This window comes from Pocillopora verrucosa, chromosome 10 (genome assembly GCF_036669915.1).
Source record: "Pocillopora verrucosa isolate sample1 chromosome 10, ASM3666991v2, whole genome shotgun sequence".
Lineage (NCBI taxonomy): Eukaryota > Metazoa > Cnidaria > Anthozoa > Scleractinia > Pocilloporidae > Pocillopora > Pocillopora verrucosa.
The window spans coordinates 20,100,722-20,116,060 of NC_089321.1; the positions used below are offsets into that span (position 1 = coordinate 20,100,722).

General features: G+C 37.3%; 3 protein-coding genes and 2 non-coding genes across 5 annotated transcripts; 3 read left to right on the forward strand and 2 right to left on the reverse strand.

Annotated features, from left to right (window-relative positions):
- Window positions 1-750: 750 nt before the first annotated feature.
- LOC131774849 (protein canopy 4-like) lies at window positions 751-6,625 on the reverse strand. Its single transcript, XM_059090931.2, has 6 exons — window positions 6,392-6,625; window positions 5,008-5,134; window positions 4,553-4,647; window positions 4,075-4,199; window positions 3,104-3,221; window positions 751-1,057 (listed from the first exon to the last, which is right to left on the reverse strand). Exons 1-6 carry the CDS (start codon window positions 6,567-6,569, stop codon window positions 933-935), a joined length of 768 nt encoding a protein of 255 aa, XP_058946914.2. The 5' UTR covers window positions 6,570-6,625; the 3' UTR covers window positions 751-932.
- On the forward strand, window positions 1,405-1,477 carry Trnat-ugu (transfer RNA threonine (anticodon UGU)). Its single transcript has one exon. It is a non-coding gene; the product is annotated as a tRNA-Thr (tRNA).
- On the forward strand, window positions 2,435-2,507 carry Trnat-ugu (transfer RNA threonine (anticodon UGU)). Its single transcript has one exon. It is a non-coding gene; the product is annotated as a tRNA-Thr (tRNA).
- A 994-nt stretch (window positions 6,626-7,619) lies between the features above and the next one.
- LOC131774845 (protein canopy 4) lies at window positions 7,620-10,525 on the forward strand. The gene is made up of 6 exons (XM_059090927.2): window positions 7,620-8,089; window positions 8,172-8,268; window positions 8,487-8,581; window positions 9,353-9,480; window positions 10,023-10,140; window positions 10,279-10,525. Exons 1-6 carry the CDS (start codon window positions 7,789-7,791, stop codon window positions 10,386-10,388), a joined length of 849 nt encoding a protein of 282 aa, XP_058946910.2. The 5' UTR covers window positions 7,620-7,788; the 3' UTR covers window positions 10,389-10,525.
- Window positions 10,400-14,858, reverse strand: LOC131774814 (multidrug resistance protein 2). The gene is made up of 7 exons (XM_059090897.2): window positions 14,764-14,858; window positions 14,224-14,364; window positions 13,197-13,341; window positions 12,700-12,897; window positions 11,995-12,201; window positions 11,456-11,587; window positions 10,400-10,735 (listed from the first exon to the last, which is right to left on the reverse strand). The coding sequence occupies exons 1-7, from the start codon at window positions 14,838-14,840 to the stop codon at window positions 10,532-10,534; spliced, it is 1,104 nt and encodes a 367-aa protein (XP_058946880.2). The 5' UTR covers window positions 14,841-14,858; the 3' UTR covers window positions 10,400-10,531.
- Window positions 14,859-15,339: the final 481 nt, after the last annotated feature.

Consider the following 15,339-nt stretch of genomic DNA (forward strand, 5'->3'; position numbering starts at 1 on the left):
AATAAATGATCATTTTTCTCATAGAAACCCGAGTTAATGAGGTTGAAGTGCAATGAAATGATGAGTCTTAAAATTGGCTAAAATACGTAACAAATATGAATGATTATTTTACATTTTAATCATTAAGTGAGATTTACCGACTACCGACAAAGGTCGAAAATTTTAACCGACCGCCGACAAAGCAATCAAATTCTAATTGTCACTTGGCTCGACTTAACCTCTTAAAACTAATATTACCCTCTCTGACACGACAATGACTGCATAAATTGATTGTAAGGTTACCTTATCAACGTCTCCCACAACTGAGACGTTCACGATAGTTTCAAGACAACTGCGACAAATGAATTACCCGGTGACTTCGATTCCCTTCTTGCGGAATATTTCAAGAATACAAAAGCTGGAGGTACTTTTGTTTGTCAAAAATGAACAGATATAGTCATTTGAAGATCATCGTAGTTCTCTTGTGGAATGAAATTACGTTTACCTAACTCGTTTTGGGAATAACTATCGGACAGAGCTGTATAATTTTAGTACTTCGTGTAGTATGCATAAATTAGCTGATGGATCCCTCCTACAGACTTTATGTGACTTTTATAACCATAAATAATTTCGCTCTGATTTGGAATCACATCCCCATTGCTGGTTGTCGATGTTGTTACGGTCTCGGCTGTACATACTGCATCATTAACACGCGTTTTAACTGAATTTTCCCACTCAGGAGACCATTTGTAAGAAATTTTATTTGCAATATTTTCGTTTAATCGGGACAGCCTTATGATGTACGATTTTTGTAACAAAATCAGACGTTATTTATATGCTAAAACTTGGATGGACGATCACTAAAGTCGTTTTGGCTTTAAAAGGTCATCCTCAACGGCATATTTTCAATTTGGTGCGCCTTTCCCATATTCTTCAACTCTCACACAGTCTGATTACAACTCCCAGCGCTTATCATCTCTCATTGGTATGTCTGGTTTAGGGGCTGGTATGGTAGATTTGTCATCCTGTATGAATGAGTAGTAATCTTCTGGCATATTTGTTGAAGCATTTAGGCAATCTTGGGAAAAGAAAAATATGCGTTAACAGGCTAATTCAAAGCGATCCTTGCAGTTATGAACACTACTCAATTAGTAGTGAAAATAAGGCCTGAAAAAAATTCAGGCCCGTACGGGATTTGAACCCATGACCTCTGCGATACCGGTGCAGCGCTCCACCAGCTAACATAACAAGCCAACTGGGAGCTGCTTCTTATGTTGATTCCGAAGAAACCGTCGAAGTGGTGAATAAATTTACATCCCGTTCTCAAGAAATCACTATTTAAAGACGGGTCATTGTTCTTCGCTGGGGGAGAGGGAAGGTAGGGTTCGAACAATTATGGGGGGATCACAAATGTGATATGTGGTCGCCTCGTTAGCTCAGCGGTTAGAGCACTGGTCTTGTAAACCAGGGGTCGAGAGTTCAATTCTCTCACGGGGCTGGGCAAGTTTCCTTTTTGTCCTCTTCGAATAAAAAAAAAGTTTCAAATTATTCATATATTTGTTAGATTTAGAGTATGGTCTAAAACAATTATCTGATATTGTGTTAAGTTTTTTCATTTGTGTGTCTATTTTTGGTGAAGGAGACTGCATTGATGGCGTGCTGTGATTGGCCAACAATTACGTCATATCTTATCCTAAATGCAGGGTGGCTTGATCAATCCTCTGAGGCCCTGATTCTAGAAATTGTCTTCTGACAATTATCCAACATAAGATGAAATTTGTTTCTCTCTTTTTCAACAGATCAATTCATGTGTGGATTCATTTTATGAGAAGCCAATCTTGAGCTATGTAGATTTGATTTTCTTGGGTACTGGGTCATAATTTGTTTGCTAACAAAACACTGATTTATCGGTTTTATTTATTCATTACATCCATTTTGAAATCACGAGATCCTTGCAATCTAATAAGCGCTTGCTTACCAATCGCATTTTTTTTTCTCTAAATCACATCTTTTTCCTAGCCAATGAGAAAGCTTTATTAAACAAAAAACCAATCAGATTTTTAAATCTGCTTGTTTTAAGTTTGTTTTCAAGTAACCAAACAAATTACAAGATTTGAGAGACAACTTTTGCAAATTTTTGTATTGGGTCAACAAAATATTTGTGCGGACTAAAAAATCTTGTATTTGAGTGGTTATTGGCCTCCTGGTGGAGTGCAATTTTGGTATAGAACTATAATTGTGATTTCAAATCAAACTCGCGCTGCGTGCTCGTTCGATTTTGAGAAAAGGCATCAATTACTATTATTCATCAACTGTAATCTCAATAATTGGGAGCTGAAAACATTAATCATCGTCTAAGGATTTTTCGGGGATCACATCAAGTTCCTCCAACCCCCTCCACCTCTTCCCCCAGGGCTGTAAATAATGATTAATCCTTGCATTATTACAAGTGGCCGCCTCGTTAGCTCAGTGGTTAGAGCACTGGTCTTGTAAACCAGGGGTCGAGAGTTCAAATCTCTCACGGGGCTGAGCAGGCCTTCCTTTTTGTTCACTTCAAATCAAAGTAAAAAACAAGTTTCCAGTCACTGATAAATTTGCTAGATTTAGAGTATGGTCCAAAACAATTCTCTGATGTTGTATTTAAGTTTGTTAATTTGCGTGTCTATTTGGTGTAGGAGACTGCATGCTATGATTGTAGGTGTAGGAGACTACGTGCTATGATTGGTCAACAATTGCGTCATATCTTGCCCTAAAGGCAAGGTGGCTGTATCAATGAGAAAGCTTTATTAAACACAAAAACCACTCAGATTTCTAAATCTGCTTGTTTTGAGTAACCAATCAAATTACACGATTTGAGAGACAACTTTTGCAAATATTTTTACTGGATCAACAAAATATTTGTGCAGACTAAAAAATCCTGTATTTGAGCGACTGGATTTTGTAATTTCAAAATGAATTTAATAAAGTGGTTATTGTACTGAGTAGGTGCAATTTTGGGATGAAATTATGCTTGTGATTTCAAATCAAACTCGCGCAGCGTGCTCGTTCGATTTCGAAATAACGCACCATTACCGTTATTCATGGACTATAATCTCGAGATTTGGGAGCTGAAAACAATACGTACCTTGTTCATTTTCGTCCAGAATTCGTTCTACACACAGCCAGTCCATTAGATTTTCCTCTTGACTACTTAAGTACCACTGCGTTATATCATCCTCATGGCTTTCCAACATATGAATACACTGAGAAACAAAGGGCATCAGAGAATATTTAATCAAAAATAATTATTAAAATGATAATGATAATGCTGATAGTCCCTTGGACTTGATCCCATTTTTTTCATTCATTTATTATCAGCTAACTCGACCTCAGTGAACTGGAACTTCCTAATTTTACTTTCCTTGGCTCATATTTACCCTGATAACTGAACTTGAACTAAAAACGTCGTTCGATAAATGTAAAAATGTCAAAATAGTGCCGATTGAACGTCCCATTCTTTAATCGCGATTGATATGGAAGTGATAGCTTGCATTTATGAAAACGTAACACATTTAGATAAATCTCCCAAACGATAGGTTCTTGAATAGAATCCTTTATGAAATAAACTCAGTGTTTGAAAACGGCTTTTGATTGGGTAAAAATGGTAAAAAATATTCCTTTTTGATAATTAACAGGATAATTGAAATACAACATCAATCCCAATAACCCGACCCCCCCCCCCTCCTAAATCAAACAAGCACCTCCTCGCTGATGTCAATAGATAACGAAAGACTACTTCTTGTGCCCGAGGGCCAGTGAGATGTGTCCTCTGCGTGTTCCAAATGCCAGAAATGATTGAAGATTAAACACGCCATATATTCTTCATTGGGCATTCAAAACGCTAATACACTCTGCGAATACTCAAGAAAAAACAGACTGTTTCGACCTGAACCCACTTCGTCCGTTTGAAACACTTTCTCCGCTCAGTGTGTGGATAGAGCGGTTTGACTGGCAAGTTTTGCCATTTGAAAAACGGCCTTTATTTGAGTTAATAAGAATTTTAGCCTGGGAGGAAAGGCAGAAAGGGTTGAATAGATGGAGGCGAAACTTGTTTACCTTGAATTTGAGTCTCCCCATTTCATAAGTGTAGTCTTCTACGACTTCATCCGGTAGCTCGTAGTTAAGTTTAACTTTTGATTTCTCTTGCATATCTTCCAAAACTTCTCGAAGTTGACTTTTAGCTGAAAAATAAAAAAGAATTATTATGCCGTATTCCAACTGCAAGTCTAACCCTGACAGCTACATCGCTTGTAATGATAGAATTTACAGGTCCGATTGTCTAATTAATAAATAGATTACGTGTTATCATGTGTTTGATCAGTTACTTTAGTAGATCACAAATGACGTAAAGTGTTGTATTTTTGACGTCATCTGTGCGTCTGTCCTCCAATAGTCTAACACAAAGTTTTACTGACAGTGATGGAATCTATAAAACATGCATGCTCCTTTTAAGGTTCTCGTCAAATTTTCTTTTCTAAATACTGTACAAAGTATCTTTGAAATTTTGTTCGGATGAAATAACTGGGTCACAAACCTCCTTTAATGTAAGGAAATTCAGGACCAGGCCTGGCGCGGTAAAGTTTCATTCTCTCGCACAAATTGTCCAAGACGTCCAAGAGACGAAGTTCCCTTAAAAGATGAAATACACGTGATAAGATATCTGTGGTCAGCTGACACGGGTTGGAAACAGCCAACTTGGACATGTTATATTATGCTAATATTGTCGAGATGCACGAACAGGGTGGTAGCGCATTGAACCCTTCAGTTGATATGATTCTCATATCTCCTCCCAAGCTGGTGAACATTTCCCCGTCACTAATTTGAGAGAACTGGTGTTCTATGAGGGTTAAATCTTTCAGCTGATAAAAGTTGTCTATTCTCATCAACTGTTTGCAGAATAACGTATTGTCATGCTAAGGAGAGTTTACATACGAATCACACCAAGGAGTTAAAGGGGTTGGGGTTTTGTGCGCGGTAGGAAGAACTCACGATTTTTCATAATGGATACTTTTCTCCTGATTGTCTAGATCTTCAAGTAAATATCCTCGAGGTACATCTTCCCGACGATTCGTTTTCTTCATTTGCTCTAGAAACTCGGTAACAAGAAGTCGACACACTGAAACAAAACAGATATGTTTATTTAATACCGTAAGCTGCCGCTTATAATCCGTGGGCTCATACAACTTCGTAAGGGTTCATAGGTGGGATAATAAACAGAGGGGCTTACGTGCGGGGGACACGTATGACAGGAATAGAAAAAGCGCTTCGGAACGAGCTATAGAAATGCTGATCAAAATGGGTTTTGTTTTCATTGGTTTTTAATCAGGCTTCAATATGTCACAGTAAATCCAATACTTTTTACTACATTTAGAAAAGAATTAAAACCAACTGGAAAATAACAAAACGGAAGTTCAGACGTACTTTTCCCTCGCAGTTCGTCTTTCACAATCAAAAATAAGTAATGAGCTTATTGTTCCGAAACAATTTTTCAAATTTACTGTTTGATGTCGCAGAGAGTTCTCAGAGTAAACAAGAAAAGCTAAAAGAAGACATGTGAGGGGGAGGGTTTATGACCGGACGAATTTTCTGTTTTCAGGTAGATGGGCCTATAACCAGGGCGGCTTATAAGTGGAGAGGAGGAAGGGCTTATGAGCGGCAATTTATGGTATCCTTAATGTTCTTTTACTTTTCATGTGTCATGTTATGAGCGGCAATTTATGGTATCCTTAATGTTCTTTTACTTTTCATGTGTCATGTTATGAGCGGCAATTTATGGTATCCTTAATGTTCTTTTACTTTTCATGTGTCATGTTATGAGCGGCAATTTATGGTATCCTTAATGTTCTTTTACTTTTCATGTGTCAATTCAAAACCTGTTTATAGCAAGGTGATGTAGCTAGATTTCAAACTAAGGTTAATTTTCTGAAAACGGTCTTTGAAAAGTAAACCATACTATTAAAAGCTACAAACCAGAGCTTTAAAAGAGTTTAACGACGATAATTATGCGATGTGAGAGTCGTTCAAATCTGATACTGATAGAAAGATCTCACAAGCTTTTCAGATCCTAGTTGAATGTAACCATGCGGTAAAATGTTCTCTACAGAAAACTAAGAGAATTACGTGTGGCTTAATTTTAAATATTTTTTTTAAATTTAACTTGAGAAACAATTCAGTCAAAGACTTTGTTTAAAAACGGACTTATTTTGAAATTGTCACACAACTTTAACCGATATGAGGTACTAAGATATACTGTAGTTATTTCCACAGTAATAACGGCTAAAATCAGTTAATTGTAGCAATCAAGTTTTGTTCGTCATATTTTTAACCTGAGTTTAATTTTACAATCTTGTTTAGGATGTACAACATTGCTTACCTTGGCATTTTGTGGGTCTTAAATTAGCTCCCTGGTGAAACTTTGTAATATATGGATTAATTTTCTTCTCTTTATCTGCTCCAGGTCCTACTTTTATCCTCTCCTCGCATAATATGTTCCGTATAACGAACAAGACATAAAGACTTGAAAAAAGTAATGGTGATGCCGTTAAATACATTCTGAAACAAGAATGAGCACTTTTAAAATGATTCCCCTTTCCTTCACAAACGTTGGTCCACATAAAATTGTGTGGATTTTTTTCGGCAATGTCTTTAATTTTAATGTTCGAAAGTTATATCAGTATTATGATTTGATGTTTTCTTATGTAAGCGATTATGCTATCTGTGAGCTACTGATTGGCTCTTTTAAGCAACTTTCAATGTAACACAAACAGCTGAGCAAACACTTTCATGCGTTTCAATTATTTCCGCTTATTAATGAGCTTCAAAGTTTTCTTTTAGGAGCTTCAGAGATTATTATTTCTAAACAGATCATATAACAGTTTAAAAACGTTTCTCAAGGAACACCTGTGCTCCAAAACTTCCTTGTAAAAGTTTACCTTTAAAAAATTATTGGTGAAATATCGGAGAATACTTTTTAAAAACCTTTGTTAAGCGATGAGTCAAAGGAGGAGGATATATCACAATATGAAAAAAAATTACTGAAAAAGGGAATAATACGAAACAACTAAGACAAAAAAAAACGTAGAAACACTAGAAAAGTCCTTTTACTTTTCCGTTGAATTAAAGTTTTCTTATTTCATTTTATATATTATATTCTACAAATAAAACATGAAGCTTCAGCGTTTGAATAGAAACTCAGTTGTGTTTCAAATTTCAGGTTCTAGAAAGAAGAAAGTGTCATTATTTCTCCACACGGAATAGTCCGATCTTCATGTTTACCCAGCCGACTGGCCCCAGCTGCGTTTGCGACACGTCATTTGTAACACGCACAGACAACGGGTTCGCTTTCTTTAAATCCATCAAAATAACTAGTCACTGAAGAATACTGCAGTATGATTTCTCTTTGCAAACGGAGAAACTTGCGGTGAATAATCATTTTTAAAGCATTCGAGTTTCAGTGGAAGGATATCTCTTTATGAACACTAAATGGTTTGTCTCATTGCATACATTAGCGAATAACAATAGCACAAATTATACAATGGCACTGTGCCACGATAAATAACAATGAATGAGACAAACGTCCTCAACGATTGTCAACGATCTAAACTTTTTTCGCTTGCTACCAATACAGCATAACCGTAACTCGCACAACTGATTGAGTGTCACAATCACAATAGTTTTTTATTTCCTTTGTGCCCACTCATCTTTAACAAAACTTCGTTGAAGAAATCCTCGACAAGTTTTAAGCTATTTTCACCGAAGTGTGCATGGAAAATGCGTTTATCTTCGAGGTATTGCGCGGCTTTTGTTCTAGTTTTCCTATGGACTACAATATACGCTAAAGACTTTGAGAACGAGTATGAAATTATCGATGGAATTAGAATCAAAAAAGAATCGATTGTAACGATAAAAGAGCAAGACGACAAGAAACGTGAAAAGAACGGACGATCAGACTTGGATGAAGGCGAAGAAGTTTCGGAGGAAGACGAAGACTATGACGATGACGAGGATGATAGCGATGATGGGGGAGAAGGAGACTTAGAAACAGCCAAGCATCTTCCAACAAAATGTCATGGTGAGTCTAAATAAACGAAGCTGCCCAAAGGAAATAATGAATGCTTGTTATTGCGAGTGTAATAGTTTGTACTCTTTTCAAGTTTGTAGACTATTGGCGGTTGAAGTTGAGAATAAGCTTACAAAGATTGCAAGGATTAGAAAACCCCGGGAGACCAGGCCTCCGATTTACTACAAAGAGTAAGAAATATTTCTTATTTATGATTGAAATAACTCATTGTTAGCTCATTTGTTACAGTATATGTTATTCGTGCATCTTAAAGTAAGCAAAAAGGATCCTCTCAGACAACAAGAAAAGGATATTTGTGAACTTTGAGGGAACGAAGATCTCTCTCATCGTAATGCACCATTTTTTTAACACCAGACAGCCTTCATTTTTTATTTCTCTTCCATAACAGGGAACTAGTTATGTTGAGGGTTACGGAGAACATATGTGACGCAATGACGAAGTACAGCGTCAGAGCAAAGGTTCCTTTTAGATATAAACGGGGAGGTAAGTACCCGTTCCAAACGTAAAAAAACTATAGTCAAAGTGGGAGAGGCTTAGGCATGCAATATTGAGTTATTGATGTTGGCAAAAGGAGGAGTTTAAGTGTAAATGCGGGCTTGTTTCAGCAAGCTGACGTACCTTGCACCAGTTTCTGTAGCATGAGTCGTTTAGAAGTACCTATAGTGAGTAAATTCCTAATTTATAGGTGAATGGTGCACTAGTTTATCGCAGATTACACCCTTGCAATCCTTTTCAGTCAGTCGCTATTCACTTCAATACTTTCTCTATCAATTTAAAGTTCATTGATCACAGCAAACGCGGAGGAAGTCATAAAAATAATACTACAGATATATATCGTGTTGAAGACCAGTTTCTCGTGACTCAAAAAAAACTTTTAGTTATCACGCAGCAAACGATAAGATTGCGCTTGCGGTCCACAGATAAGCCGCTTGTGGGACGCGAACGGTGTATAGGTTTTAAAGGCGCTACGTTCCGAAATTCTAGTTCAAGTGTAGAGGAATATTTGACGAAGACCTCGTCAGAAAACACCAAATAAAATTAAAGTTTAAAGCAAAAGTAACAAGGGTAAGTAATGAACACGGAATGCTAATGGCGAACTTGAGAGATAAGGATTCTTTTTTCTTTTTTGAACATAATGGTTGAAGATAGCTTCTGGAGTAAAGAGCAAAAAAGGGTACAAACAAGGCTTTAATACCTACAACATTCAAATCATTTACAGTCTGATATACCGCTTGTGGATTTTTTCGTTTTCAGTAAAAAGTATATTCCGCAAGCAAATTGACGAGATCGCAAAAGATTCTCGAATTCAAAAGTGGGTGTTTGCTACGCCAGAAGAGGACATTGATGATCCAACAGGCGAAATAAGACGGCTCAAGGAACAGGTACGCCAAATTCAAATTGTAAAAAAAAATTGATTAAGTAAGTAAAAGTTTTCATTTGTTAAATTCACTATAGGTATAGCATTTACGTTAACTTTGGTAACTTTCTTCTATTAAGTTACTACCTAGAACTGAATTTCATTAAGTGTATGTGAATATGACATATTTCAGGGTTTAAAACATTCTTCTGATATAAATTAGAATTTTTTTTTTCTGCAGTTGGTGCTCTGTCGTAATGACTGATATCGAGAGAGTATCAGCTGATATTCTCTGCTGATATCAGTTGTTTTCTCATTGTACTATGTAAATCGTGCTTTGTCTATGTACACATGAATATACGTTTTTTCCTGTACAAAGTGTAAGCGACATTGACATACAGCTATAGTCCCGACATTCTGATAATCAAAACTAGTAGTGGTTAATCTCTTAAAATCTACCAGCTTACAAACTAGCTTTAGACACACGCGACTACCGGTATCAGTTGAGAGACCAACAGCGAAAGCAAACAATTCTCAACCTTTTTTTCCATTTTTCCTTTGATATAGTGCCACGAAATGTTAAAGGAGACGCAAAAACTGCTCATCCATTGGTTTATGAAGGCGCAATCTCGTGACTTGACCAAATGGCTCTGTGCCAAGAGAGTTTTAGTTGATGACGACAAAGGTATGTATGTTTATTTCCCTTAAATAGTTGCGACGTACATTACCATTTATTTCGTTAGCCACCGGCACAAGGCTACTTTCATGCAATTAACATCTAAGTTACAGTCTTGATAAAATTTATTGTCTTTTTCTTCCACAGGATGCCTACAAGTTGAGATGCCCAGGAGTAACCGAGTTGCAGCATTGAGACAAAAGAAAGAAAAGATCGCAGAAAACAAGACAACTAGTGCTTCGCATGAAGAACTTTGATAAATCATAACTATGATTAAACATAGTCTAACATTTTATTTGATCTTTATATATTTTAATTCAGGAAAAAAGATATAGAACACGTTCATAAAGTTAGAAAAGTTTTTCGCTTTAACAACGTCTTAAAATATACAAAAAGCCACCTAAAACTCGTCAGCGTCTGCTAAATTTGTTAATAAATAAAACAAGCGTCTCTGCTCCAGAAGGTCATTCAAACTTCCTTGTTCAAGTATGCGCCCGTGGTAAATAAGAATAATGTAGTCTGCAGTTTCAATTGTTTGTCTCCGTCTTGTGAGTATGATACAGGTTTTATCTCGGCAAAGGATATCAGTGGCATCAGTCACAGCCTGCGGACCAAAATAGGTCAATTCATCGTGTTATTTTGCTTCTGAGGCAGTCATGAAACTCATTGGAAAACGCCGCGAGATTGGGAAGAAAACATCACTGATTGACTGACTGACTAAATGACTGGCCAACCCTCTGACAGACTGACCGACCGACTAACAGACTGAATGACTAGCTGGTTCACTGACCGACTAAATGCCTGACTGAATGCCTGACCGACTGAATGACAGACTGACTGACTGATTGACTGACTGACTGACCAACTGACTGACTGACTGACTGACTGACTAGCTGGCTCACTGACTGACTGACTGAATAACTGAGTGAGTGCCTAAATGCCTGACTGACTTACTGAGTGACAGACCGATTGACTGACTGACTGGCCGACTGACTGACTGACTGATTGACTGAATGACAGACTGACTGACTGGCTGGCTGGCTCGTTGACTGTCTAACGACTGACTGGCTGGCTCGCAGACTGACTGAACGACTGACTGGTTGACTGACTGGCTGACTGAGTGTGAACAACCGGACAAAGGAACTGACTGGCTGGTAATAGGACTGACTGACTAATTGACTGACTGTTTACGTGATTCACATAGGTGGACGACTGAGTTAATGAATGACTGAATGAAAAAATGGCCAATAGATGAACGCATTGATGAACGCATAATCTAACAGTCGTTCGTTCTAATCTCTTTCCTTAAATATAATCATAATACCTGATCTTCTTCTTCCAGCTCATCTAAAATGATGATTGGCGATTCTCGGATAATTGCCCGTGCTATAACGATCCTTAGTTTCTGACTATCGCTCAATTTGATTTGATCTTCATCAGGAATTGTTTCATAACTCTAAAACAGACAGCGAGAACGAACCATTGAAAAGGTTGAAAAATGAATAACTTATCTCCATATGGAGCTATTTTTCAAACTTTTACTTTTTACATGATTACAATCAATGAATCAGGAAACTAATGAATCACTATCAACGATAGAAACGCAGACGTTGCTATACCACATTCCTCAAACTTTGGTAAAAAATTAAAAGAATTTAGTTATGCTAACAGAAGACTTTTGGAGAACTGATGTTTTACAGTGCTTACATAGGGAGGAACACTTTCTTTTATCTCTGCTTCATTATTTCAGCCTTCTATTTTATTGGCTCGAACGCAAAAAATTGTTCTCTTTTGAAGATCAACTCTAAGTATTTGTCACTCAAACTGTAGCAATCTGTACGATTTAGTTGACCAGTTCTTTACCTTTGGCAAATCCACGATAAATTCGTGTGCATACGCTGAATAGGCAGCGTCCTCAATTTCCGTTTGTGTCACGAGTCTTCCTTTGTCGCCATAAGCAATATTCTCAGCAATACTGTAATGTGACAGGAAACATCGATGGGACACTACTGCATGATGGGATCGTAACCAAGAAAGATCCAGATTGCGAATATCTGCTCCATCTAAAAGCTAAAACGAATGCAGAGTTAAAGACGTATATTCAAACGAGCCCTAATCGCTATAATATATGATAGACGACGCTGCGGGCAAAGGAGAATTTAGTATACACCATTGACTACAGAGAAAGCTTAGTTAATTGAGGGACGCATTCAGGAAAATAGAGGTGTCCATTTTATGAAGACAACAGATGATAAAGTCGTAAGAAAATGTTTTCAATCAAGATCAAAGACTGCGTCCATTGAATAATGCAGTTTATCCTTTTAAGATCTGCTTTCGTGCTGTCGCTCTTGTTGCTGGTTTTTTTGTTTGTTTGTTTGTTTGACTGTTTGTTTGCCTGGCGCGGGACGGGATTTGTCGATGATGCGTTCAAAAAAGCAAATATCTAACATTTTGTTGAAAGAAGATCACTGAATGGAATTTTTTAGCTCCATACAAAGATATGAGGCAAAGTTACATCGTTTAGAGAAGTGTTTATTGTAAACTGTAAAATGAAGTTATGATGTTTACCAAGTTTCCCTTGACAGGATCAAAGAAACGCTCCAATAAAAGTTCAAACGGATTCACTTTATCGCTATCCAGTTGAACAATAGCCAGTTTTTGTCCACTGCTGACCCTCACGCTCAGCTGGCTCAGTAGCGGAGCGTCGTTATGGAGTGGATCTGGAAGTTCAACATGTTTAAACTCCAAGTTTCCTTCAACCTCATCCTGCGTGAAAAATTACTTTAGTTTAACAACTTTCAAACTCTTCTGATACCAATAACCAGACTTTTGATCGCACGTTTTTTCTGTTATTCATATATTTAAGTGATTCCTTACAAAATCGTTTTTTTGGTAAAACATAAACAACTTTTTTTTTTTTATTAAAGCATCTCTTAACTTTCATGCATGACATCTCGGTTGGAAACTCTTTAGTTCACTTGCAAATCAAAGGAACGAGGCTGAGAGATTATTGAAGCCTCATTAACTAATGGTAAACTCACAAATTAATCAATGTAAAAGCTCACCAACTTGTCACCAATGTGATCTTGCACGTCTAGTGACTCGTCGTCAAAGAGTCTGTTCAGCGAATCTTCATTCTCTTCATGCGCGTGGGACGGCGCTCGTGAGCTTGAAGTTGCATACGAACCAAACAGTACAGTCATTAACACTCTAAAACAAAAGGAGAAATATTTTTATCACATAAACAGCGGTGTTATACAGGGATTTCCAGCTCTGAGAAAAGCCGTAACAGCACACGTGAAAAAAAATCGTATTTTTTCACGTGTGGTGATATAGCCAATCGGCTGCTGACACGTCACTCGCCTTTGGCACCACCAAGTCAGGTTGAAAAATATGAACAGCAAGGCCTTCACAATTCTCAGTACAAGTTGTTTATAACGGCTAAAACACTAAAAAATCCGTATCGCTGACAGACTGTGAGGTTCAAAATTTCTTAGAAGGGGAAGGAAATCAGTATACTAAAAGAAAAACCGAAAGTTACATATTCAGTGGCTTTGGTGTTAGCATTTCTCTCGGCTGGGAATGAAAATTGACAACTGGAAGATTTACCAGAGGCCGATTTTGGCCGTTAACCTGAAAAACTTCTACTGTCGGTAAGGAAAGAGTCAGTAAATAAGAATTTTGTAAATTGAAAATTACGACCATTGTTGTTTTTGTAATCATGATTCGACGTATTTTTTCCATCTTAAGAGTTAGCGCCAACGCACCACTCTACGGTTGTTATTCGGGGATTGCCGATTCATTTTATTTTCATTCATTAATGAAGTCGGATTTTCTTTTCAGTAAAGGGCTATTGTGTTTATATGATAAACAAAATAATACATACTTGTTGTTGCTTGTAGATATGGAATTTCTCTTCTCGTGTTCAACTCGACATCTCACTCGTTCGCAGCGCTCACTCGTGAGCTATCGAGTGAAACACTCGAAGAGAAATTCCTTATCTAGGCGCGCTCATGTATTATTCTCTATATAACGGCTTGTACCACTTGACAATAAGTTAGTAGGGGTGACGAGAACAAAATGGAAAATTACCCTAAAACTTCAATGGCAGCCATATCCCTTATGCTGATTAGGTAACATCCAAACCTAAGTGCACCTGCGTAAATGAAGAACACCATAGCTTGTCCCAAAGCGAAAGCAAAACCACTGGCAATAATCTTCTTCAACGCCTGTCTGTGAGAAAGGAAAGTCAACTGTTGAGCAATGATAACTGAATACAGTCAAAATTTCGGATACAATGAAGGTGATAGGTAGTAGTTAGTGTCCTCAGATTGAAGGCGTAACGAGTTTGAAATAGGGTACTTTTTGAGGTGAAGAGATCATTACTAAAAGTTAAATTCTGCTAACTTGTTTTACAAGAAAAGAGAGAGAGAGTGCCTGCAGAGAGATTAGCACGAAAACTAAGCTTTATGGTCTGAGGGTATGAATATGGTCTATTGTGCGTCTTCTTTCAGAAAAGTTTTTGGTAACCGCACAACAGAAGCTGTAAGCTACAAAAAAATGTAGTTGATGATTAATATCATTACCTTCGAAAAGTAAGTAAAGATTAGGAACACAAGTATTATTTATTACTTATATTTTTCGAAGATTGCATCCTTGTATTTCTTCGCGAATTTATTTTCCATTCCAAGGGCGGAAATTGTTTCCATTTTCTTGAAGCTTGTTTTCATGAGCTACGATTGAAAAGAGAAAAATGGAACGATGAGCAAAAGGGCCTTTTGTTTAAAATTTATTCAGATATATTCGAGAACTGATTTAAATCGAGTCTGTCCGTAGAAATACCACGTAATTAACATTTTAGAGCAAATTTGTTATTATGCATTGGCAACTTTCTACAGAAAACATGTGAAAAAAGGAGTTTCGTCGAATTTTTTGTTATTTTTAAAACTTCTGAGACAGCAAAAATTTTCTTCAAAGTCAGAGTCATTGCAGTCACAACCAGAAAAAATATCGAGGTGTAATTTAATAGAGACATAGAGAGACATAGAAAGCCAGTACTCACAATGTCTTTCTAAATAGAAGAGAGGATCTGCATCAACATGGTGCACTTACTGCTTCGACCCCTTCCGGTTCCACCGTGGCGTCAGCTTCGTTCTGTTGAATCCGATTAGCCAGCCCAATTATTGGTAGTCCAGCAAGCACCACCAA

What these genes read in the sequence shown, in the direction of transcription:
- LOC131774849 (XM_059090931.2), bottom strand. Translation starts at nt 6,569, where the DNA reads ATGTATTTAACGGCATCACCATTACTTTTTTCAAGTCTTTATGTCTTG. An exon ending in AAGACCCACAAAATGCCAAG is followed by an intron (nt 5,135 to 6,391) that starts GTAAGCAATGTT and finishes GTTTTGTTTCAG; the next exon opens with TGTGTCGACTTCTTGTTACC. An exon ending in TGGGGAGACTCAAATTCAAG is followed by an intron (nt 3,222 to 4,074) that starts GTAAACAAGTTT and finishes TTTGTTTCTCAG; the next exon opens with TGTATTCATATGTTGGAAAG.
- LOC131774814 (XM_059090897.2), bottom strand. Translation starts at nt 14,840, where the DNA reads ATGGAAACAATTTCCGCCCTTGGAATGGAAAATAAATTCGCGAAGAAA. An exon ending in ATCCTGTCAAGGGAAACTTG is followed by an intron (nt 12,202 to 12,699) that starts GTAAACATCATA and finishes CATTCGTTTTAG; the next exon opens with CTTTTAGATGGAGCAGATAT. An exon ending in AGCTGGAAGAAGAAGATCAG is followed by an intron (nt 10,736 to 11,455) that starts GTATTATGATTA and finishes TTTGGTCCGCAG; the next exon opens with GCTGTGACTGATGCCACTGA.
- LOC131774845 (XM_059090927.2), top strand. Translation starts at nt 7,789, where the DNA reads ATGCGTTTATCTTCGAGGTATTGCGCGGCTTTTGTTCTAGTTTTCCTA. An exon ending in TCTTCCAACAAAATGTCATG is followed by an intron (nt 8,090 to 8,171) that starts GTGAGTCTAAAT and finishes ACTCTTTTCAAG; the next exon opens with TTTGTAGACTATTGGCGGTT. An exon ending in CCTCCGATTTACTACAAAGA is followed by an intron (nt 8,269 to 8,486) that starts GTAAGAAATATT and finishes CTTCCATAACAG; the next exon opens with GGAACTAGTTATGTTGAGGG.